This window comes from Balearica regulorum, chromosome 5 (genome assembly GCF_011004875.1).
Source record: "Balearica regulorum gibbericeps isolate bBalReg1 chromosome 5, bBalReg1.pri, whole genome shotgun sequence".
Taxonomy (NCBI): domain Eukaryota; kingdom Metazoa; phylum Chordata; class Aves; order Gruiformes; family Gruidae; genus Balearica; species Balearica regulorum.
Genome location: NC_046188.1, coordinates 24865313 through 24888097, shown reverse-complemented (window position 1 = coordinate 24888097; position 22785 = coordinate 24865313). Strand labels below are relative to the sequence as shown.

At 55.4% G+C, this 22785-nt stretch overlaps 1 protein-coding gene across 1 annotated transcript; it reads right to left on the bottom strand.

Moving 5' to 3' along the window:
• Positions 1 to 328: 328 nt before the first annotated feature.
• ISM2 (isthmin 2) lies at positions 329 to 21837 on the bottom strand. The gene is made up of 6 exons (XM_075753767.1): positions 20768 to 21837; positions 5886 to 6140; positions 5037 to 5409; positions 4049 to 4189; positions 3456 to 3533; positions 329 to 2933 (listed from the first exon to the last, which is right to left on the bottom strand). The coding sequence occupies exons 1-6, from the start codon at positions 20903 to 20905 to the stop codon at positions 2470 to 2472; spliced, it is 1449 nt and encodes a 482-aa protein (XP_075609882.1). The 5' UTR covers positions 20906 to 21837; the 3' UTR covers positions 329 to 2469.
• Positions 21838 to 22785: the final 948 nt, after the last annotated feature.

Here is a 22785-nt window from a genome sequence, read left to right as displayed (position 1 = left end):
AGGCTGTTTGCAGAGGTCCTGCTTCCATGTGTGGGTCCAATATTGGACCCTAGGCACATTTAACAGGAGGTTGTTTTAAAGAAGTCTGTACTGATGGTAAATAAGCTCCTCTGAGAGTCTGCTGATGTTAATGATGACATATGATATGGGGAAGGAAATATGAAGATGCTCTGCCACATGACAGAAGATAATAAGCTCATCCTTCCACGGCCTCAGCTGCTCAGTTTGTCTGCTTCCTGTATGAACACCTCCATGTCTGTTGCTGAGCCTCCCTGCACATGTCCTAGGCTCCCAGGACCAAGCCACCAGACCACTGCCACCCCCTCTTTACCAGCTAGTAGTGAGCAAATGGCTATTTGGGCCAGGGAACATTAATGGTCATGAATATTTACCAGTGTCTGGGTCTCCATCCATGCTTATTTGGTTGTGTCTTCCTTCTCACTCTTTATGTAACACATCTCAGACTGCACGCCTGTTGGGAAATGGATGGTGTCTACCTATGTTTTGATAGCACCCATAACTGGAGTCTGGGGATATGAGTGTGGAATCATAGTTAAATACAAATAATTCAGCAATAACTTCGTTAATACTTCTGTTTTACCAGCAATGAAGTCTTCGGTACTGATGACCAAGGATGCAATATTATATCAGTAACCAAGGCAAAAGGATCAACATACACAACATATGTCAGACACTCACAGAAAGACTCCGCAAAGACCTATCAAACTGTGGATATTCACTGGCCCTGGAGAAATCTCCTGCAAGAAGAACAGACCTAACACAGGACAGTCAACCAAGGACCTCTGCACCCAGACAGATTTTTTTTGTCCAACAGTGTCCTGCAGAAAAACATGGAGTAGCCAACAGTAGTGGGTGAAACCTCTAGTCTAGAAATGACTCCATTCTTCTTTACATGTGCTTGACTTGCTCTTTTATTTCCTCTGATGCATAAAGTTTGCTAAATAAAAGCTATGAACAGTTTCTGCCAGGTTCAGTGACCAAACGTCCAGGGAGAAAGGTGCTCAGCCTAGTTTCTCTGCAGGAAACCTGGGAGCTCCCAAAATATGCTGGGAGAAACTGCCATGGACCTCTGAAAAGCTGAATAAACCCCAGGCAAAACCAAAGCACCAACGGAGAGCACAATGATCCATGATCTGCAGACAGCAGGTATTGACATTATTAGCATGTGTGTTTCTTCCTCCTTTGGAGCCACACTTGCTCTCCTGGCCAGGCAACGAGCCTGAGGGGAACAAGGTGCACCCATGACTTGCTTTCTCCAGGCTGCCTCTCGCTGGGGACCTGGGCAGACAGCATGGAGCAGGGCTCGAGGCCAGAAGCAGACCACAGAGGGGCAACGCTGGGTGCTCCCAGCGGCACCTGACTTGTTCCCATCTCCATGGAGAACTTGGCTCAGTGCTTTCTGCTCCTCTCCAGCAATGGCACAAGCGGTGGCCGTGCTGCCTCCTGCCCCTGGCAGGGCTGTGGGTGGGAAATGCAGGACTTTCTGCTGGGCCGTGTCATGGGTGCTCCTGAGCACTGAAACCCACTGCAGGGCTGCTGGGGAGCCAAGGCACAGAGGCGGGCTGGTGGTGGGACTTGCATGGGTACTGCCACCCTGGTCCCCCAAGCACTGAGGCAGAAGGGCTGAAATGCACACAGGTGGTGTCCCTCCTGTGCTCACCTCCTCTGAGGTCCACCCGTGTCTGGCTTTGGCACCCAGTGTTCCCTTTCGCAGCCAAAACCGCAGGGGCAAGGCAAACTTGCCAAGGGAGCCCAGGCAGCCAATCTCCTCCTGTCCATCCTCACCCCCCGGAACCCTGCTAAGCGTCTCCTTGCTCCTTCCCAGCCGCGCATGCAAAACCCGAGGAGAGGGGAGACCCCACTCCGTATGCATGGCTGGGACAGCCCTGCCCCTCCCTAGGAGGACCCACCCCCAGTTTCAGAAGTAGACCAGTGTGTGCCAGGGCAGGTGTACAGGCAAGAGCAGGCAGCTCTGCCTGCAGCAGGCCAGCTCCTCAGATGTGGCGTGAAGCCAGCAGGAGCTGAGGCCATTTCACCCCGCAGATGCTCAGCTTTCAGGCTGCATTGAAAGATCATAGAGAATAAAGCAGGTGGGAGCAGCCCCCTGTTCCCTTTACACCTCCCATCCCCTGCGGCTCCCTGTGCGCCAGCCCAGGCACCCCGGGGTGCAGGACCACCCCAGGCGGCACGGCAGGGACTGCACCACGATAACCTCCAGTGCCCTCAGAAATCTGAGGGGGGTCGAGGCACCCCTGTGAGGGGACAAGACAGATGGTGCATCCTCCCCACTTTGCCCAGCGCCAGCAAGGAGCCCATGAGCAGGCCTGGGGCTTTGCAGGCTGGGCCAGGGTGGGAGCCAGCAGTGGCCATGGCTCCTCTGAGCATGGCTGCGGCTAGTACTCCTTGGCCTCTTGCAGCTGGGAGAGGTACTCCTCCTCAGCGGGGTTGTCAGCACAGCGTCGCCCATTGTTGGGGGGGCCGGACGGCGTGGTAGCGGCTCCAGTCACCCTTGCAGAGGATCCAAGGCAGCATGTCCACCTTGTAGTGCAGCTCCGGGGAGAACTCGGTGCTGATGAGGTTGGGGACACCAGCCCCCTTGCCGCGGGTGATGAGGCGGGTGTGCTCATCGTAGCAGCAGTGCTGGGCAGCCAGTGTGGTGCTGTCGAGGGAGAGCATGGAGCGCAGGCAGAAGCGTGCCGTTGGCTTGTAGATGTCCAGGCGCTCTTTGGGGCCGCTGGCGTCCCGCCATCGGAAGTTCTTGCCCTGCCGCTCATCCCGTAGGTTGACGGCACTGTAGACAGCCTCCAGCGGGTAGGAGCAGGGACAGCTGGGCAGGTCCGTCAGCACCTTGCTCAGGTACTTGGTGAGGAAGTCGCTTTTGCAGTTCAGCCACTTCTCACAGCTGTCCACCTCTGGGGGGGGGAGGGCACCGAAAGGGTGAGGGCACGCGCAGCCCACACCCCGCGTTACCCGGCTGCCATTTGCCTGCGGCCTCGCCAGCAGCACCAGTGGAGCCTGCAACCGCCAGGCAGGAGCAGCCAGGCTCCTGGGACGGGCTGGAGCCAGGCTCCCTCCCTGGGGCAATGACAGAGGGAAGGGGTTTTGTGCTGGGGCAGAGCTGACCCTCGCAGGGGCTCTGCCCGGGGCACCCATCGCTACGGGGGCTGGCAGCATCCCCCCATGGGAGAGGGTGCACGGCAGGCTGGCCTCAGCCGTGGCCTCACCGTAAAGCAGGACTGTGTTGTACCGGGGCTGTGGGAGGAACTGGGTTTCCCAGCACAATTGCCGAAGCCTGCACGTGGCAGTGATTTGGGTGACCTAGGTCTGGACACCAGACGCGGGAGCCCTTAGCAGAGCCCTCCCCACCAGCCACCTACACCCCCCATGGGGTCTGGCACCGAAGCCCCCAGTGCAAGGCAGAGGCAGAGGCTGACCTGAGTTGAACAGCTCTGTGGTGTTACCGCTTTTGAAAGACGTCTCCTCTGTGGGGAACACCATTTCCCCCTCTGCTCCTTGAGAGGGGAAAAAAAAACAACCAGAGAGTCAGGTTGAAAACCAGGAGGAGTGGTGGGGTTTTTTTCTTCTGTAAGGGCACCAGGCACCATCCATCTTCCACCCCCTCTCCTGCCTCTGCTTTGGTGACATGTGCCTGGGAGGAAGGGCCAGCAGCAGGACACGCAGAGCAGACCTGCCCAAGGCTGTGGGCTATGTAAATCCCAGTGGATGGAGCTGACTCTCAATATGCCTCAGGAGAGGATTTCAAGCTCCCAGTGTGAGAGGGGTGCAAGGAGTCACACACCAAGCTGGATGCCAGCTCTACCACCCGTGGGCACCATGTAACTGCCTGGGGAGCCACGAAGCCCCATCAGAGCTTCTTCATGGAAACAAACCCCCGTGGTCATTAGCCCTGATCACATTAAACATAAATAGCTCTTGAAGCATGAGCAATGCCTAGCCTGCAACAGTGGAAGGCCAGCCCACATCAGGGTCAGACAGTGCCCAAGCACTGGTATGGCCAAGGGCTCACCAGGGCAGTGCGGCAGGTCGCAGGTCCTCGACTCCGTCGCTGTGCAGGCGTAGCCACAGGACCGGGTCCTCTTCTGGTTGCCGCTGCCACAGGTGATGCTGCAAGGGGACCATAGGCTCCACTCCTCCTCATCTTCATAGTCTGCACATGGCAGGGGAGAGGCAGAGAGTGGTGGACCTCAGCAAAGACTCAGCAGGAGGGGAGTCAGCAGCCACCCAGGACCTCCCTCAGCTCTTCCCTATCCCTGGGATGTCCTTTACAGGGACACAGGGCCAGCGCTGCCCCAAGCACATGGAGGTGCCCAGCCAAGGGCCAACCCTGTCCTCACTGGCAACCCCAGAGAAGCAGCCCTGAGCAAAGGCTCTCGTTCTCACATCTTTGCTCATGGTTGTACCAACCCAGAGAGGCATCACTGCCCATCCTCATCCTCACCGAATCTGCCCAATGCACTTGCCATGATGCTGAAGCATCACATGTTAGCAATGGTTGACTGGTTTTGGGCTCGTGGCCGGGAAGCTGCAGGAGGGAGCTGCTGTGGTGCCCTGGGTCTGTCCGCCCACCGGCATCTACCATCCAGCCCTCTGCAGCTCCTCTCCTGGGGGGTGCCCAGGTCTGTGGCAAAGGTTTCTGGCACTGGTGTCACCGCAGGGACCTGAGTCGATGGCAGCAGCACTTGCCATTAAACATTTACACCGTATTTCTCATCTGAGCATGCCTTTGCTAGAGTCCATGCTCTAGTAGCTTGATTACAAGCAAAGGCAATTCCTGCTGGGATGTTGGCATGTCCGACCACTGGCAGCCCCAGCTGGGTGCTGGTCTTGCTCCTTGGCATGCTTGCTTATTTTTTAAGTAGGAGCTGAGCACCAGTGTGCCGTGATCTCCAGTGCGGGGTTCCTCCCTCTGCAGTGAGATGGGGCTGTGGGTCAGGCAGGGCAGGGGAGGGCAGTGCTGGTCTGCAGGGCAGCTGTGTACGCCCGAGAGGACTCACCATAATTATATTTTTCCTTAAAGATCCAGTTCTTCTGCCCAGGCCACTGCTGGTCCCAGTCACCTCCCACTCCACTGAGCATGGACTCCTCCTCCTCATACTCTGTTGTGTAATCTTCCTCCTCCTCCTCCTCTTCCTCCTCCTCCTCCTCTTCCTCCTCCCTGTCCCCTACATCCAGGTTGTCATCCTCCTCCTCCTCCTCTTCCTCCTCCTCCTCCTCCTCAGTGGGGTCGGTGTATTCCCAGAAGAGAGGCCAAAAGAGGTCCTTGTGGGACAACCACTCAGAGGATGTCAGGGACCAGTCATTGCTTGTCTCCTTCAACAGGTCCATCTCCATCTCAGCCTGAGGATCATCCACCACTTCGATGGTCACCTGGAGGCCAGATATGAGGCAGGGCAGTGAGCCAGGGCACAGCCCTGGGACAGATCTACCATGTGCTGGTTCCCAGCCTGAGAGGCCAAACATGCTTTGGGCTACAGGACCACACGATGAGGGCATCTGGAGGGACGGAGCAGGGGCAGAGCAGGAGGCCCAGGGGGGCTGGAGGTCACCCACAGGGATCAACACCACCTTTAGAAATTGAGAGGTCACCCCCCCGCAGAAGCATTTGCTCTGGCTCTACGGCGAGGGGCTGTGGAGGGGCAGGGAAAAGGCCATGAGCAAATTCCTCTGGCAAGGGGCTTGTCTGTGCCAGCTATTTGCATCTGGTAGTTACCAAGAAGACAGAGGGCAGCAGCCACACAGACCCTGCTCACGAGACCTTTTTCCTCTTAGGGAACCAAACAAAGCTGGAGAGCACACGCAGCGTGCCCACATCCCCCCGCAGCCTGCCCAGAACTGCTCCCCACCTGGATGTTGGGGTTCTGGGCGTTCAGGTCCACGTTGGCCAGCCCCGGCAAGCTCTGCAGGTCCAGCACGAAGGGCAGGCTCTCCTCCCCGCTGTCAAGTTGGGGCACTGCCGGGCTCCTGGCAGCCTGCTGAGCCACCCCACGGCGCCTGTGCCGCCGCGGGCCAGCCTGCCCGCTCCGCCTCAGCCCCCGCGCCTTGCCTGATGGTGGCAGCTCCTCATCCCCTGCTGAGCCAGGGTCAGACGAGGCAGAGACCTGGAGAGGGAAGAGGTGGTGAGGACATCTCCTGGGGGTGGCTGTGCAGGGAGCAAACCGCTCCCCAGCAAAGGGGTATCTGGTCTCCTGCATCAAACAGTTCCTCCACCCCATCTTATTGCAGCATCAGGGCAGCAATTAACATGTTGATTAATTAAGTTAATACCCAGTGGCCTGTGCTGTGCCAGGGCTCAGCCCCACTGCACCTAAACAACCTACAGGTCTACTCAGGCTGGTGCTTTCCATCCCTGTGACCATCCTCTCTGTACCCCTCTGCTGTCCCGTTGCCCATCTTGCCTGGCCTTCTGCTTCTCGCTCTCCCTTTTTGGCCATTGCTTGCTCCCTGGAGATGAGTAATGGCAAGGGCTGCTTCTGGTCACAGAGTTACGAGAGCTCGTGTTTAATAATTAATTTTATATATTCAGATAAAAAGTTTATAACAAGGGCTTTATGACAAAGGGGAAAACCTCACCTAAATAAATTGTTCTGTGGTGTCAGCATTAGGGCAGACGACTTCCAGCAACACAGGTTTAACTGAGATTTCAGATGCGGCCCAAAGGCTAGCAAAAAGAGGGAAAGAAACTGCTGGTAGGTATAACCCAGCTACCTTTATCTCCTTGGGAAGGGAAGATGCCCAGCCAAAGAGGACAACAAAACTTACTTGCCAGTGCTGTCAATGGCTCTAACCGCCGCTGCCGCTGGGGTGGCACGTGGTGTTTCGTGGCCAGCCCTGCCCAGGAGGTGCAGGGGGAGCGGGCAGAGACCCTTGCTGGGACAGCAGCACCGGCTGGCCGGGGGTGCGGGGAGGTGGCCAGTGAGCCCTGCCGAACGGCCGGGCTCACGCCGAGTTCCCACGTTCCTCGTCCCCGTGCTCAGCGCGCGCCGGCATGAAACAGCACAAGTCAAAGGGCCAGCAGGCTCCAGTGCGCCTGAGAAACCGGAGATGGGAACAACTGGCAAAGCCCCCCTGTGGCACGGGCTGTCCCCGGGAAGGTCTGCGGGGCCCCACAGCTTGAGGCTGGAGTGGAGGTGCCCGAACCCCCAGCATCTCTGCCAGCGGCTGCCTATTTCTGGCTGCCCAGCTGAAACCCCCTTTTGTTCCCAAGCTCTCACACTTCGCGCCAGCCCAGCCAAGAGCCGCGGGATTAACGAAGAGAGCGCCGTGCCCCCTCCCCACAGGGGGACACAGAGAGGCATTTCTACCTGCAATTAGAGCCAGATGGTTTGGGGAAGGACTCTCCTCCCTTTCATCCTGATCACTGGAGCACTTCAAAGGCAGCTGGAGCCTGGCCAGGCTCTCATGAGCGCACACAGCCTGTCCCCAGCCCTGTGCCCACACATCAAAGCCCACGACCACCCCCCCCCCCCCCCCCATCCCCGGGGGAGGGAAAAGAGCAGCAGGGACGCTGCTGGTCCCTTGGCTGCTGCCCAGAGCGGGCTGGACGTGGGGAAGGGCCGGTGACAGACTTCACCAGATGGGCCCAGAGGAGAGAGGGCTGCGGGGAAGAGGGAGCCTGTGCTGCCCTGCGAGAGCATTTGGGGCTCACCCCCCTCCTTGGCTGGGTGGGCTCCTGTGGCACAGCTGGCAAACATGGGCACAGACAGACCCCTCTGCCTGCACCTTCCCACAATGGTTTTGGGAAGGACCCATGGGAAGGACGCCTGGCTCTGCCCCAGCCTGTTTCCTGCTGCTTCAGCCCCTCACCAGGTCTCCTCTTGTGCCCAGGGAGTCCCTGGCAGGGAGCAAGGAGGAGCCCAGGCAGAGCAGAAACAGCAAGGGGGGCTGAGCAGGCAAACCTGGCCGTGTCCCGGTGCTGGCCACACGACAACACCCGCTGGTGCTGGGTTTGCTGCCAGCTGCGCGTGCCCAACACAACCCCTGCGCAAGGGGCTGCCAGCAGCCCTGCAAGGCTGGCGCTCCTGCCTAATTTGCAATGAGCTTATTGGGGCTGGGTAAGCTCGTTTCACAGACAACCCAAATTTAATACACATGGAAAGCGAGGTCTACTCTAGCAACAAGATCCAAGCTCACCCGAGGACATCAGAGCAAGCGAGCCAGGAACAGACTCCAAGTCTCCAAACTTACACTCAGTGCCTAATTCAGATTTTATGCCCAAACAAGCTCAAGAAATTCAGAGTACTGTTCCCACAGGGAAAATGTAAAACTGCCTCATGGGAACTGGCTGTGAGAGTGTCACAGGGCGAACAGAGCTCCCTCAGCTCCCAAATCCTCTGGAGGCACAAAGACCCCGAGGGTATCCACCCTGGATGGCCCAGAGTCCTTCAGTGATGGTCACTGCACTGTACCACCCAATCCTTCCCTCCTGCTAATGTCTGCATCGCCTCGAGCCTTCACTGGCTTAAAATTTGTCCCTGCATCAGAAGATGTCCCTCCTGAGCAGGGTCCTGCTCAGTGCCCTGTTCCTGCTGATCAAGCCATGGATTTTAACGAGGTCCTATGAGGCCCAGTGCTCCCTCTGGGTCAGAGGATCCATGGCACCATGATCCTGACGGGCAGATGTGTCTTCTCTGTGTCACCAAGGGGCTCCTGCCAGCCACGCAGGCAGCTGCCCTTGAAGGTCACACTCCTGCTGCGCGACATCCACCCTCTCCTCTGCCCTGCCAAGGGAACAGCTGGATAAAGCTGTCAAGCCTGGAGCTAAGCCACCGCAATGCATCAGCTACGGGAGGAGAAGAGCTGGCCTGTCCAGAGTGAAAACTCCACTCCCTTGCTCTCCACGGAGTGCAGGAAAAAGGCTGCAAACTGTTATCGGCAGCTCCCCTCTTCTTCTGCCACTGGGGAAGGACGCTTGCCACCACACCACAGAAGCAGAGAATGCAGTGCCGGGAAGCCATCAATATCTCGCAGCCGAGCTCCAGCCTTCTGCAACCAGCTAGCACCAAGGAAAGGAAAAAGCTGAAGGGGGAAATGCCGCAGGTCCTCTTGCATAAACTTGGGATATCCTGCCTGGCTGGAAATAAGGGTTTCCAGGGCAGGAACCCGAGAGAAGCTCTGGGGTAGCGCTTGGGAAAGATCAAGCACTTTCTGTTTGTGAAGGCCCTGTTTAGACTGAAAGCTACAAGCAGGATCACACCTGCCTCCCTACCAGCCCAGGAGCCCTTCTCACATCGTCCAGGCTCTCCCGCATGTAGGACTGCCCTCCTAAACACCTTGGGGCATAAGCTCAGCAAAGATGTTAGGAAAGGAGCTCGTCAGCAATTCAGCCCAGTGTCGTGCCTACTTTGACATAACACGGGCGACGTGGTGTGTGGAAAAGGTGTGGGGAAAGGCCACATATCATTTCTTTAGAGACTAAAGCCTGATATTTTCCCATTTCTAGTCCATACATCTCTATTAAAATTACTCAGAAATCTGAATATGGTGAAGAGAGCAGTCACAAAACCATTTCAAGAGATGGAAAGACTTTTCCAGTGAAAGATTTGTACAATTCAATTTGTTTGTCATGTTAAAATGAGAAAGCAATGACTTGATTTCCCAGTTCTTTAAGGCAATAATCCATCAGGCACCAGAGACTCTCTAATCCAGAACAGAAACACATAATAGGAACCAATGTGTCCGAGTCAAAACCAGACAAATTCAACTGAGGAGTAAGGATCGTGCTTTTAACACTGTAGGTGATTAACCACAGGAACAAGCTAACAAGGAAGGGGGCAATATCTCTTGTGGAGACGGTCAAACCCATGTCGCTGGGCTCAACACATATGTACTGCATCTGTGCGAGGGAAGAAATTTAAGGATCTCATTATTTCTTCTGGTCTTAAAATCTGCGACTTTGCTATAAACTTCTCTAAGACTCTGAGCTAAACCTGGGTTAAGCAAGCAAATGACTGACATTCACGTGCTGCACTTGAAAAATTATTAGAGACGTGACATCTCAGATCCTACAGCAGTTTTAAACCTGAAAACATCAACAGACTAATCCCTGTGCTGTACTGTCCTTTGGACACCACTATGCTGCCACCACAACCACCAGTACTCGTCCCTCCAGCGCGTTCCTCAGCATCTCCGTAGGCACTGCAAGTTGCCAGTGAACCCACTGGCAGTGCTCTTTGTAACTACGTATGTTGCTGAGCAAAGCTGCTCTTCCTCACAGGGTTAAACCCAAGCCAAGTACGCTTGAGAGAACTCCCCGGGAGTGAAGCACTGCTGGAGCCCGTGCATCAGCCTGTACATCAGCGGTACGCAGCAAGGACAAGCTCAGAGGATGCAGCTTCCACCAACACCTATCCCGAGCCAATTAGCGAGCGCACAAACTCATTCAGCTTGAACCAAAGAACCCCGTGCACGCGGGAGTCAGATCAGAGGCAACGTTCAGGCTGTGCTTTGGGCTTGTTAACACTGCAGTGAAGAAAATGATGTATTTGCTAAAGGATGGTATTGCACTGAGCTATAATTATAAGAATGGGGGTTTTTGTTGCTTAATCATTACTGCTTGTGTTAGGTTTCCTTTGAACAGTTTTACCACGCTGTACTGAAACAAGAACCCACCAGAAGAACTACTGATCTTTTCCAGAATAGAGCTGAGTCTATGCAAGCATCTTCCTGCTCTTTCCCCCAAGCCCTCTCCAATGTTATTTTAAAATCAGTCCTGCAGTTTGTTGCAAACTTACCCACTTATGAATTAGCCAAGTACGAAATAGAAATCAAAACATTCTTTTCTTTTTTTCTTTTTTTTTTTTAACCATCTTTTCCTTCCATATTCACCTAAATGAGCTGCACCGATCTGGAGAAAGCTTTCAAAAAAAAATTTATCTTTGGACTGAAACAAGGCAGGAACAAGTCCAGAGCAGGGTTTTGTTAAAAAGCTATGGAAGCAGAGGGGCGCTGGTTGGTTGCTTCAGAAGGAAGCCCAGCCTGCCTGGGGCTGTAGTTTGCAGAAAGGCTCAGGACAGTTTTCGCTGGTGGGAGTGGGAGAAAGGGGAGGTTTTTCCAGTGCTAACAAGTAACAGTTAAGTCTCTTTAAAATAAAGGAAGGTTGAGCAACGGTAATCAACAGGAACAAATGCAGCGTGCCATGCTGCGCTGCCTCCCTCCCATAGTGCTGGGCATGCTATCTCCTTGATGATCCCACCACAGACACCGCTCAAAGGGCTTTTTTAGCTAAGGCTGAGACCGCCTTAGCCTCCCGAGGGCTGCAGTTTGATCGTCCCAGTTCACAACCCACCCACCGGCACATAACCCATCCACTGGCACAGTCTTTCAGCCAGGTGGAAAATCCACCGGACGTACATCAGGCAAGTGACCTCTGCTACCCATCAGCTCATCACCCACTTAACGGATTTCCCAGCCCCATGCCAAAGCACGTCGTGCTTCTAGAGGTGTCAAGAGCTGGGTGGGTACCTAGGAGAAAACGGGGAAGGCGAAGATGCCACCCCGTCCCCATTCCTGTCTGTAAGACCTCCTGAGCCACAATTCCAATGATCAGATAAAACACCATTAGACTTATAGGCAGGGTGTAACAGGAGCCATCACTCAGGGGTTTGGCAGGTGAGCTCTGGAAGATCTGTCAGAGGTAATGTAAGGCAGTGGACACCTCCAGATGCCTCCCTCTTCTTCTGCCTCAGGTTACACTCCTGCCCACAAAGGGACTGTGGCACAAATAAAGAGCAGGACCGTGATCTCCCAGCTGTTCTACTCACTGGTCCACTTGCGGATCAACTCTCATGTGAGTGCTGGTTTTGATTTTTTTTTTAATAAAGACACAAGCATTCCCCTTTAGATTTTGGGAGAGCTCTGCAAGTACTTGTGGAACAGACAAGGCACTTGATTATCACGCTTGCGTGGGCAGATCCTGTTTATGACAGACCAGCAGGAGCTGGCAGCAAACTGTGGGCTGTGCAGATAATTATTATGCCCTCATGATTATAATTTTCACGCAGTTATCAAAATACTTTAGATCATATGGAATCACTCTCTTTTCTAACTAGCTTCATGCCAACTGTCTTGAGAACAGAGCTGCAGGAAGCAGCATCAAAGGCTTCCTCATGTCTCATTTATTTTCATGTCTCGCATTTATTTTCATGTCTCACAATTGTGACAACTGTAATCTCAAAACTCTTTCCAAGGTCAGTGACTCGGTTGCCCCCGAGGCAGAGCCAGCCCTGGAGCAGAAGACACCACAGCACGGAGAAGCAGCAGCACGCAGCTCCGTGAGGAGCAAGGACACAGCATAGTTGACGTTGTGCAAGTCAGAAAATGGGGCGGTTGGCCAGGCTGCTGTCAGTGCTCCTCACTGCGCGTCGGCACAGCCCGGCCCTTCTCACCACAGCTCGCTCTCCAGCAGGCATGATGATGAGTAACTTGCCGGTGGCATCCTCAGCCAACTCCCCAGGTCACTTGTGACACAAGTAGGAGCCTGGTGGCTTTTCATCTCTCACCATGCCTGCCTGTTGCTCTCCCCAGTGTCACATGCAGGTGCTTCTCTACCATAAATATCTTGTCCCTCTTTAACACTGAGACAAATGCTGTAACTCCCCCATTTTGCAGACAAAAAAAATGACCTGCCCCAGGTCTCTCAAGCAGCCTGCAGCAAGGCCAGGAACAGATGCAGGTCTCCAATGTCATACTTGGAGAAGGTGCTCAGGAAGGTCCACCATAGCTCAGTTTCTCTTCCCCACCTGCCCCCCAGGAGGGACCGCCCTGCCTCCCACAGGGATCAGCCACACAGTGGAGAAGCTGGGGCATCTGGTTAGCACCACTGATATGTCCCAGCACAGCAGCTGGGGCTCTCTTTGCACCGGAGACTCTGCCCAAGTGCACAGGTCCAAGGGTTGACCCTTGACAGGTGGTGCCCAGCACCCTTACCTGAGGAGGAGGGTACCCCTGAGCCCTCTGCTGCAGCCAGACCAGCCGGGAGCTGCTCAGAGAGAGCACAGCAGTGGTAGGGGAGCAGGGCCCCTGCAGGGACTGCAGGGAGAGGTCCCCCGGAGAGGTGAACAGACACACATCCATACCCTCTGGTGCTCTCTGGCAAATGATCCTGCTAGGGCACATGTTTTCTGTTAACATAGTTGAGCCGTAATACGCATAAGCTCTTAATGCATCAGACTGAGTTGCTGTTAACTTGTTCCAGCTCTAAACCCCGTGTGCTTCAGTAACCATTAACTTGTTCCAGCTAATGATCCACATTTTGTTAGCCTGCACACCGTAACTCTCTGACTGCTCCAGCTGCTGCTTCCCTCCCCGCCACAGACCAGGCAAAACTGCAAAAGGAAAAAAAAAAAAAACAACCAAATACAGTAAAGCAAGTGCAGAAACGGGAAGGCCAGGACCAACACCAGCCTCCCCCTGTGCCCCCCCAGCCTGACAGAAGAGGTTGCAGTGTGGGGGACACAGGGGGCACTCGCTCCCCTTCTCCCATGCTGGTAGTGGGGCAGGGAAGGCAGCCAACCAACCAGATGCAAATCCATTGGGGATCCCTTCAACAACAGACAAAATGGGCACCTGAGCTGGGCTCAGAGCATCTCCATGCCCTACAGGGGAAGGGATCCAGGCAGGGATGCTGCATCTCGGCTTCCTGAAGGGGCAAAGCCGGGATGACTCACAGCCAGCAGCCCCTGCCCCACGTGCTTGGCTGCAGCTCCCCAGCGCGGGGGCAAGCTCAGCTCCCTTCCCCAGCCCAGTGGCAGGATTTAATGACTCCTCCACCTCAGCGTGGGGTGGAGAAAGGATCTCAGGGTAGGGAAACCTTCCTTTCCAGCTCCAGTCTGTGTCATTCATAGCTCACTTGTTCATAAGCTTTTCTAGGACAGTCCCTGCTACTTCTAAGTGCCTCACCAAAAAATTACTTTTTTTTTTTCCCCACCATTGGGAGCCTGAGGCTTGCAGGGGCTGCAGAGGCAAGTCCAAAGTCAGAGGAAAGCTAGGGCACATCCAAACAGGGAGCCCCACTTCCCCAGCATCTAAGCCCCCAGTTGACCCCTCCTCTTCCCTTTGGCTGGTCACTTCCCAGCGAGACCTCAGCTGCAACCCCAGGACCGGTCCCCAGGGTGGGCCCAGGCGTGCAATAGCCGAGCTGTAATCGCGAGTGTGGGGGAAGCCAAGCTGACCGTGAGACCCCCACAGCACCTCTGGGCAGCCCCACATCTCCCCCACTGGAGGCATGAGGGAGGCCACCCTGTGGATGCTCCCCAGGAGAGAACAACTAGGTGTTCCCTAAGAGCAATCTTTGATTTTTAAGGAGCAGCCAGCTTAACCAGCTTAAACTGCAGTGTGCCTGGAGGGGAAAGGGTTGAGGGGAACAGCGGACATGAATACATCTGTACAACACCTTGTCTTGCTGGAGGTGCTGCATGGCACGGCACAACTGGCCTCCCCTGGGATTTTGGCTGCTGCGGGAGCAGCTGCAGTTGAAGAGGAGGGCAGGGAGGGCAGCAGGAGGGAGCACCAAAGTGGTGGGGAAGAGAGGACATCCCAGGGAGGCGAAGAGGTGCCGATCCTTTGCTGGCGGAGCACCTCCTGCAGCACCTCCCAGCCATCCCAGAAATACTATCCCCTTGCCCAGCGAGTGCCTTGGGGCTCACCTGCCAGGAAAAATGCTAGGGCTGGCTTGCTTGCCCCCAGGTTCAGGCTGCCAGGGCTGGGACGGAGGATGGCTCACATGAAGGACACCGTACCCCTGCCATGCACCAGCCTCCTGCTGCACCCTACATGATGGAGGGTCCCTTGGCCCCACCTCACACCCCAAGTCCTGTGCACTAGATGAGGCCCTGGCAGACTGGGCCAACCAACAGCTCCTAATCCAAGATAAACTCACACCTCACCACCTCTTCCCTGCATGCACTGGCACTTCCTGGCCATCTGCAGCCAGGTCCCCACCTTGCATCCTTCCAGGGGCACCAGGGACCAGCAGAAGGCAGCAATTTACTGCATTTTGTTCCCTTGGAAGCTGTATCCTTCCCCCGGAGACTAAACCAACCTGCAGCCCTAGAGGCATCACTGCCCTTCATGTCAAGAGCCACCTGGGACTCAGAGGCAGGTAGGTCACCATCTTTTTGGTGTCTTCATCTCATAAGTACTGAGATGAAGTATATCTTGTAACAGCTTCCAGACAAGCCCCAGGAGTCCCTACACAGGGAACATGCAGAAATGGAATTGCTTGGAAGCAATACGATGCAGGCTGACTTTTACAGCTGGCCACGTAAAAGCATCTGACAGTCCAATGAAGGTCCCTGCAAAAATGGTCTACCAAAAAAAAAGTCCTTGCATTTCTGCAAGCTTCTGTCTGAAAAGGAAACTTTTTCACACCGAAATATGACTGCAATCTCTTCCCTGCTTCTTGGCTACAAGCTCCAGTATTTTATATACAAACCAAGCCTCTGGCTTGACAGCATTTGCTTTGGAGGAGCTGGACGGCACAGGCCACCTTGTTGTCATGACTGTAGCTCAGACTGTCCTCAGGCTTCCCTATGATGGGAAGTGTTTGGGCATCTTGTTTTGGGGATTATTCTGAGTGGAAGAATATTTATTGATTCTATGGAAACCAGAAGATCTCTGGTTTGCCCTCCCTACCCATAACACTGACAAGAGGAAAGCAGGAATCAATCCCCAGCACACTCCCTCCATCACCTCGCTGGGGTTGGAGGGACCACGGCTGGAGGCAGGATGAGTCCCCCAGCCTGCCTGTCTTTAAGGAGAAGGTCTGCAAGAGCAGGACACTTTTGGGAACCCAGAGAGAGGGCCGAGCAATGCCCTGTGGAGCGATTTATGCCTAATCTCTTCCCCTTACATGTGCCTTTTACAGGAACCCCTTTGATTGTGACAATGGGAACGCAGCAGACCTATTTGTGCAGTGAAAAGGGAAGAAGCCCCCTTGTTGGGCAGCTTCCCTACACCCGGCTCCCCTTTGTTTCTGCTCCTGCCTCAGCCCCAGGGCGGGAGGGTTTTCAACTGTGTTGACTAAGATAATTTGGCACTTCTCAAAAGGAAATTTGCTACAAAGGGCGAAGTACCTCCCTGCGCACAAAGAGCCCCTTTCAGAGCGGAAGGATGCTTCACTGCACGTTTTGTACCCACAAATCCGACCTCCGCCAAGGACAAAGCCAGGGACAAGAACGCTTAATTGCTGAAGAAATGAAAAGGTAAAAAGCACATCCGCAGGCAAAATGACTCTGCTACTGACACAGCCGGCAGTGGCCGCGGGGATCCGGCTCTGCAGGCAGCCAGCATCCACCCGGCCGCCCGCTGGCACCCCGGCCGAGCCCTCCCGACCGGCGGCAGCGCGGCGAGGTGCCTCCACGCAGGGCAGGGCAGGGCAGACGTGGGTGGCAGCACAAGCTGGAGATCCACAGCAGGGAGAGATGGCTCTGGGGAAAGCGAGGTCCTCTTCTCGGCCGGACAGCCCTGGGGGAGTCAAGAGCGACCAAGAGCTGGGGGGAGGCACACGGGAGGCTCCTGCAGACCTCCGTGCCTGCGCAGGCAGGAGCCACCGCCGGGCTCTTGCCAGCCCACCACCCCAGTGGTGTCACCAGGCGATGTGTCTAGGCTACTTAGGGCTTCCAATTGACAGGGCTACCCCGACTTAGAGTCTCCTGACAAACTCCACTCAAGACCAGCTGGTGTTTCCCTTCAACGTTTTTTATCTAGCACAGCCATGCCACGTCACCTTGGCGCTCCTTTACTCTCTGCTTGCTGGTATCTCCAGCCAGGCATCATGTCACTGCTATACTTTTAATTCTTAAGCGCTCCTCTGCACTCAGACTCCCTATGCACGGGGCAGGTCAATTTAAATCCAGACTGCTACCAATGATTTTTAATCAGTAAGTAAAACATCTTGGTGTAGACCTTCTGTTTTAAATGTAGTTTCCCATCGCCTCTCTTGCTGTCTGATGTAACCAGTAAATAATACGTACAGTTGTTATTCGTTTCCTTATTTCTCAGGGGCCAGGAGCCAGTCATACCAGGTGCTGTACAAAACTACTGATTTGCAGCCAACTACAGCCCTTATGCTAAGCTGGGTATTTCTTTTGTTGCCCTCCATTATCTCATCACAGACACCAGATTTTGCTTTGCTCACAGCCTCAGACCCGTGGAACTCCACCAGCAAGCTCCAGTCTGGATTCTCACCCTGCCCCTGTCCCAGCCCTGCAGTAACACCCGCCGGGGGCCTTGGGGAGCTCACTGCTGTTGCTCTTGGTCCCCTTTCTCAAAGCGGCTCCCTCCTGCGAAGGAGCACCCACCAAGCCCACTGGAGCTGGGCTGGGCAGCTGGGACCCTCCCTAAAACATTGCTGGCTTGCTCTGCTGCACCCTGTCACTGCCAGGATGCTCGCTACCAACACCCCCATCACTGTTACTGCTGGTACTATTATTTCTATGCACAGTTATTGAAGTGGTAGTGTCAGCTGACACAGATCTAATCACTTCTAATGTTTACATTTCTAGTGTGTTAGAACATTAGCTATTTTCTATTTACTAGAAGAGCACTGGAACCGATTTATATCAGTTGGAAAGAATCCAAACATCTATTAACAATGCTCAAAGCCAATATTTTGAAATCCAGTGAGTTTATCAAAACATATTTTGCATTTAAAACCTCTGACTTCATAAACAAACAAAGCATTAAGCAATGTGATAAGCTGTCCCTCATCTCCACAAGGGACACAAGCTTTTCCAAGTATTCAGTTACCCAAATTTGAAGAGCCGCTGGCATGGGTCAGCGCTTGGACCTGCCACATTTCTGCCCATGTCAGAGTGTGATGCATCGAACCTGCAAAGCACATCTAAAAACCATGCTGTACATCTGCCTGCTGCTTCGGAGCCCACCTGCCTTTCCAAACATCACCAAAAAGCCTCCAAATGAGCAGGTATCTTCTCTTGCTAGATTTAATTCACAGTTGGGAAAGAAAGTGTTCTGTCTTTTCAACTTCCAGTCAAACCGACTGAAGAAATAGAAAATATTCTTGTACATCTGTTGCTTATGCTGGGCTCAGGGTAACTCAGGCAACGCTTTTGTGCGCAATATCACAGCTGAGAGAGTGCTTGCTCCTTTGGTAATGGCTGGAAGTAATGGATCCTGACTGAGGCACAGGACTTTGGGACATACCGATAAGGCTATCGCCCAAAGCATGTGTTCCCTCCATCCTTCCTGCAATTGAAAGACTTTCTAACTCAAAAATTTACTGAAAACCTTAATGGTTTTAATTTTTCAAATTATTTGAGTATAGAAGTGCAACTCTGAGGCTCAGCACAGATGAGAAAAATTCCCATTCAATTCTAAACCGAGGAAAAATGTTTCCTTTAAATAAAGATGTTCAAATAAGTCCAAGTTATGTAATTGTTTAATGGTTTTGTTTGTCTATCTGCTCTGCTCCATCATTTCTATTTTTTCCTCCTGGCCCCCTTCATTCTGCCCACATCTGTAGGGCATTACCCATAGTGTAACCAATACTCCAGCTGTGGCTGCCCTGCTGCCATAGAGACAGGACCTATCAGCGCTGCAACAGGAACCATCTGTGCGTATGACCCAAAATCACTCTGGATTTTTTTTTTAACCACCATACTGCTGTGCTTTTGCTCTCCACTTTAGTTCAAACAGCCAGGCACGACTAGTCCAAATTCCCCCCCACATGCACCAGAAACAGAGGATTTCCTCCCAAAATGCAGCTGGAAGACACATGCCAATACCTACCGCTTTCTCCCTGCCGTGTGAACTGTGCAGCCAGTACCCCAAGGGATGCAGGGTGTGCACGGGAGCACCATCAGACCTCCAGAGGAATCAATTTTCCATCTTCCTCCTTGCTCCTAACCCCCACCCTCAAACCTTTGCCTATAAACTTCTTGTATGTTTGTATATCTGCAAGAAGCAAAGGTCCCAGGGACAGAGGCTGCGCTGTGTAAGTGCCATATGTGATCTTTGGCTGGCCACACAACGCTCCCCATTCACAACCATTCACAAACTGGGACTGACAGCAGCTTGCCCCACTTCCCGATGTATTTTAGATGTTAGATAAAAAGGAGCCTGAGGTTGCACTGCAGGGTTCCATGGTGGGGACCTGCACAGCTTCCTAATGTGCAGTTTGTCCCTATCCTATGCGCCCTGCCACGGGGCTGCAGTACTTTCCTGGATTTTGAGTGTAAATCCCTACTCCCTCTGCAGCCGGAGCCCAAGCATAGTCTGCCTGGCATTTGTCTGCTGAGTGAATCGGCATCTGTATCTGTGCTTGAAGGTTCACACGCAATGTACAGCACCAACATGGTATTACCAGCACTACGGCATGTAACATCCCCAGCAGTTTGCATCTGCTCAGTCCACACTTCAGTCGAAACCATTACCAGGCTCGACTGGTAGTACTTGGCTGGATGCAGCCCGTGCCCCCTCTTGCCCCTTGGCCAGGCTTTCTGTGCGGCAGATTCCTTCTTCACACTGGATTTCATGCTGGAATGGAGTTTAGTGCATCCGAGATGAGCTGCTGGCGTGACTCCTCCACAGATCAGCACTATGCTTTGGCAATAACTAGCAGTGAGGTATATTCCCATCACTCAGCACCTCCTCTGTCAGTCTGACTGACACTGCAGCTCAAGCCTGCAGCTTCCCATACTACCGTGTATCACCAGCAAGGGCCGAGCTGCTCTTACCCTGTCCCGCTCAACCGCCTCCTAGCACTACTTTTCTCACTTATTCCTTCCACCTAGTTTTAGCAGCATTCTTCAAAAGGGTATTTTTTAAACCCAGCTCTGCTGCCTGAACCACTTTTTCTCCAGAGAACAGTTTCGAGATGGAAACAGCTTGTTTTAACCATTCAGCTGTCTGTCTTATTCAAACCCTGCCCTCCTGGTAGTTTGTTTCTCCCTTGTTCCTTTCCTGCCATCCCCATCAGGTCCCACCAGTTGGTTCCCAGTCTGACCAGTCCCTCGCTGCCTGGCTGAAGTTCCATCAGCGCTCCGAAGGCAGCGCTGGCCAGCAGCCGGCTCTCAGAGGGGCGGGAGGCGCCGCCCCGGGGGTCCCCGCACAGCCCCGGCCCGGGGGGACACGCTGGACGGGGCACAGGCTGCCGGGATGAGAACGGAGCATGACCACTCTGCAATCTGCCCCAGGGTCGTCCCAGCGAGGAGGAGAGATGGTGGCTGAAATCTGTCACGTCTTATTTTTGTAGTAGCGGAGTTTTGGAGTTCCTGGCAAGCCACCAACCTTGCGAATTTTCCTGCAGGTCGGGTTATGGCCGGACTCCTCTCCCCTACGAGGGATGTTGCCCCCTGGACCTTCCCGGGCACTGGGTCACCGCACTCGGCCCCGATCTCAGAGCACCTAAACCACCTCCTTTCCTGCAGCCTCTGTGCAATGCAAAGACCTGAGGCTACCCGAAAATCCCGGAGGCCGGGAAAGGGCTCTGCCCCTCAGCGACTGAAGAAACAGCCCAGAAGAGGGGCGGCACGAAGCCCTGCTGCTGCTTTTCCACCCGGGGCTCCGGGCGGCCCGACCGCGGGGACACGTGTTGGATGCTGCTCCCTTCCGAGATGCACAACCACCTCCGAGGGAGCCCCGATTACCGCCAAGGTGGCCGGCTGCCCTCCTCAGCCTTCCCGGGCACGGTAGAGAGTGCGGAGGCTGAGGAGGGTTCGCCCCAGCACCCTCCTGGCTCTCCATCCTTCTCCAAAGGCTGCCTTACCTCCGCCAGCTTGGAGCTCCTCTCCTTGGGGCTGTTGCTGCGCTGTTTCCTCATGGGCAGCCCTCTCACCGCAGCCAGGAAAGTTGTCAGAAAGACGAAGCCGAGAATAAGCACGACTTTCCCTCTAATCACAGGCATCTCTCCCTCCCTCTCGCCCCACCTCGCACGTCCGGGGCAGGCGGCCCGGCAGCACGCCCGCCTGCAATGCTACAGATCCCGTCCTTCCTCGAGAAAGCGAGAGGAGCAGGGAAAATTGGAAAAAAAAAGAATCATATATAAAATATCGCAGACGGGAAGTGCAGTCCCCTGCGGATGCGCGCAGGGTCCGGGGCAGGGTCCGCCGGCCCGGGCCGCTCCCGGCCGCTCCGCTCCCTCTGATCTCTCTTGCAGTTTGCCGAGCACGTTTCGGTGTCGCTGCTCCCCCGGGCTCGCCTGCCGGTGCCACTGATGCTGAAGGATAACTCTGAAAAGCTTCACAAGTGTGTGCGGGGGGTGGGGGGGGTGGGAGGAGGGGGGGGGAGAGCTTCGCCTCCCCACCCCCCTTCCTAATCCTTTCGGCAATCTGATTTCTTTTCCTCCTCTTCTCCTCCCCCCGCCGAGTCACTCCCCGGTGCTGCTGCGGCTCTTCAGGCAACGCCGGGCACCGGAGGGCGGGCGAGCGGCCGCTCCCCGCCGCTCGCCGGGGAGAGGCTCCTTCTCGCATGAAGCGCGCTCAAGCCCCTCCTGGGCGAGCGGCGCGGCAGCCGACCCCGGGCACGGCCCCGCCGCGCCCCTGCCCCGCTCGGGGGCTGCCGGCGCTGCCAGACCTCCCCCCCGCTCCCCCCGAGCGCTGCCCCCTTCGGGGCGCCGCCGGCCTCTCCTCCCCTCCCGGCAGCTGCATGGCCCGTGCGGCTGCGACCCTCTCCACCCGGTGGTGCCCCGCGGGGCGCTGCCCCTCCGGCGGGGCCGGCCCGGCCCGGGGCTCTTTGTTCCGCTCCCGGGCGGCGGCTCGCCTCGGCGGCGCCGGCCTTGCACAAGCCCCGCGGCACCGGGCGCTTTCCTCCGGGGGAGCCCCGCCGCAGCGCCGGGGCAGCGCCCTCCCTGCGAGGCGAGGCGAGGCGGGGCGGGGCGGCCGCGGGCTCCGGCGGCTCCGGCCCGGCCGCATGAGGCGGGGAGGATGGAGGCGCCCTGGATGGAAGGGCGGGAGCCGGGCCGCGGCAGGGAGGGCTGGGGAGGGGGGCTCGGCCGCATCGGGGGGTTCAAAAGCCTCCCGCCTCGCCCCCGGGGAGAAAAGCTGCCGTGCGCGGAGCCGCATTCCGCTTGCGGAGGCCGCCCCCCTCCCCTTTTCCGAGCGGGGGCCGCGGGCTGCAGCGCCTGGGCTGGGGCCGCTCCGCTGGAGAGCGGGGCTAGGGCCACCCCCCCACCTGGGCCAGCCCCTGGCAGGCAGAAACAGGGCTCTGTGCTCCCCAGTGAAAGCTCCGGCTGTTCCCGAGCTGTGGGAGGAAGTTTCCGTCACTCAGAGTAAGTCTTTATTCTTTGATCTGCTCTCTCCTGCACCGGCAACATCTTTTCTAGCTCCCAAAGCCCGTTGGAAAACTGGTGCGACCATTTACTTGGGGTTCAGAGACCACCTTTTCCAGAATCTCCACAGGCATTCATCATTCTGTGAAGGAATTGTTAGGGAAAGACACTGAAAGAAGGATCGGCAGCCCACTGAGGAAAAGTGCCGGTGCTGGCACACACCCCAGAAAGGGACACCTAGCAGGGAAAACCAAAGTCCAACATTTCTACAGCAGGCGTAGCACAACCCTGCAAATCACCTGCGCCCATTTGCGCACCCACAGCTAGAAAACAGGACCTGCACCTCCTTTTCAAGTACCAACATCTGGTTTATGCAAACTTAGGGCTGAGATGAACGGAAGGAAATGTTTAAAACAAGGCACAAACTGCAAGACAGATGTGAGGTCAAGAATCCCATGCGAGATGGATCAAGAAGCCCTTTCAAACATCTCATTAGCAGCATGACAGCTGATAGCAGT

Bases quoted from the DNA above. Each gene is read 5' to 3' on its own strand.
- ISM2 (XM_075753767.1), bottom strand. From the start codon at position 20,905: ATGCCTGTGATTAGAGGGAAAGTCGTGCTTATTCTCGGCTTCGTCTTT. The intron at 5,410-5,885 runs GTGGGGAGCAGT...TCTGGCCTCCAG, and splicing joins CCCAGAACCCCAACATCCAG to GTGACCATCGAAGTGGTGGA. The intron at 3,534-4,048 runs GTGAGCCCTTGG...TCCCCTCTCAAG, and splicing joins CGACCTGCCGCACTGCCCTG to GAGCAGAGGGGGAAATGGTG.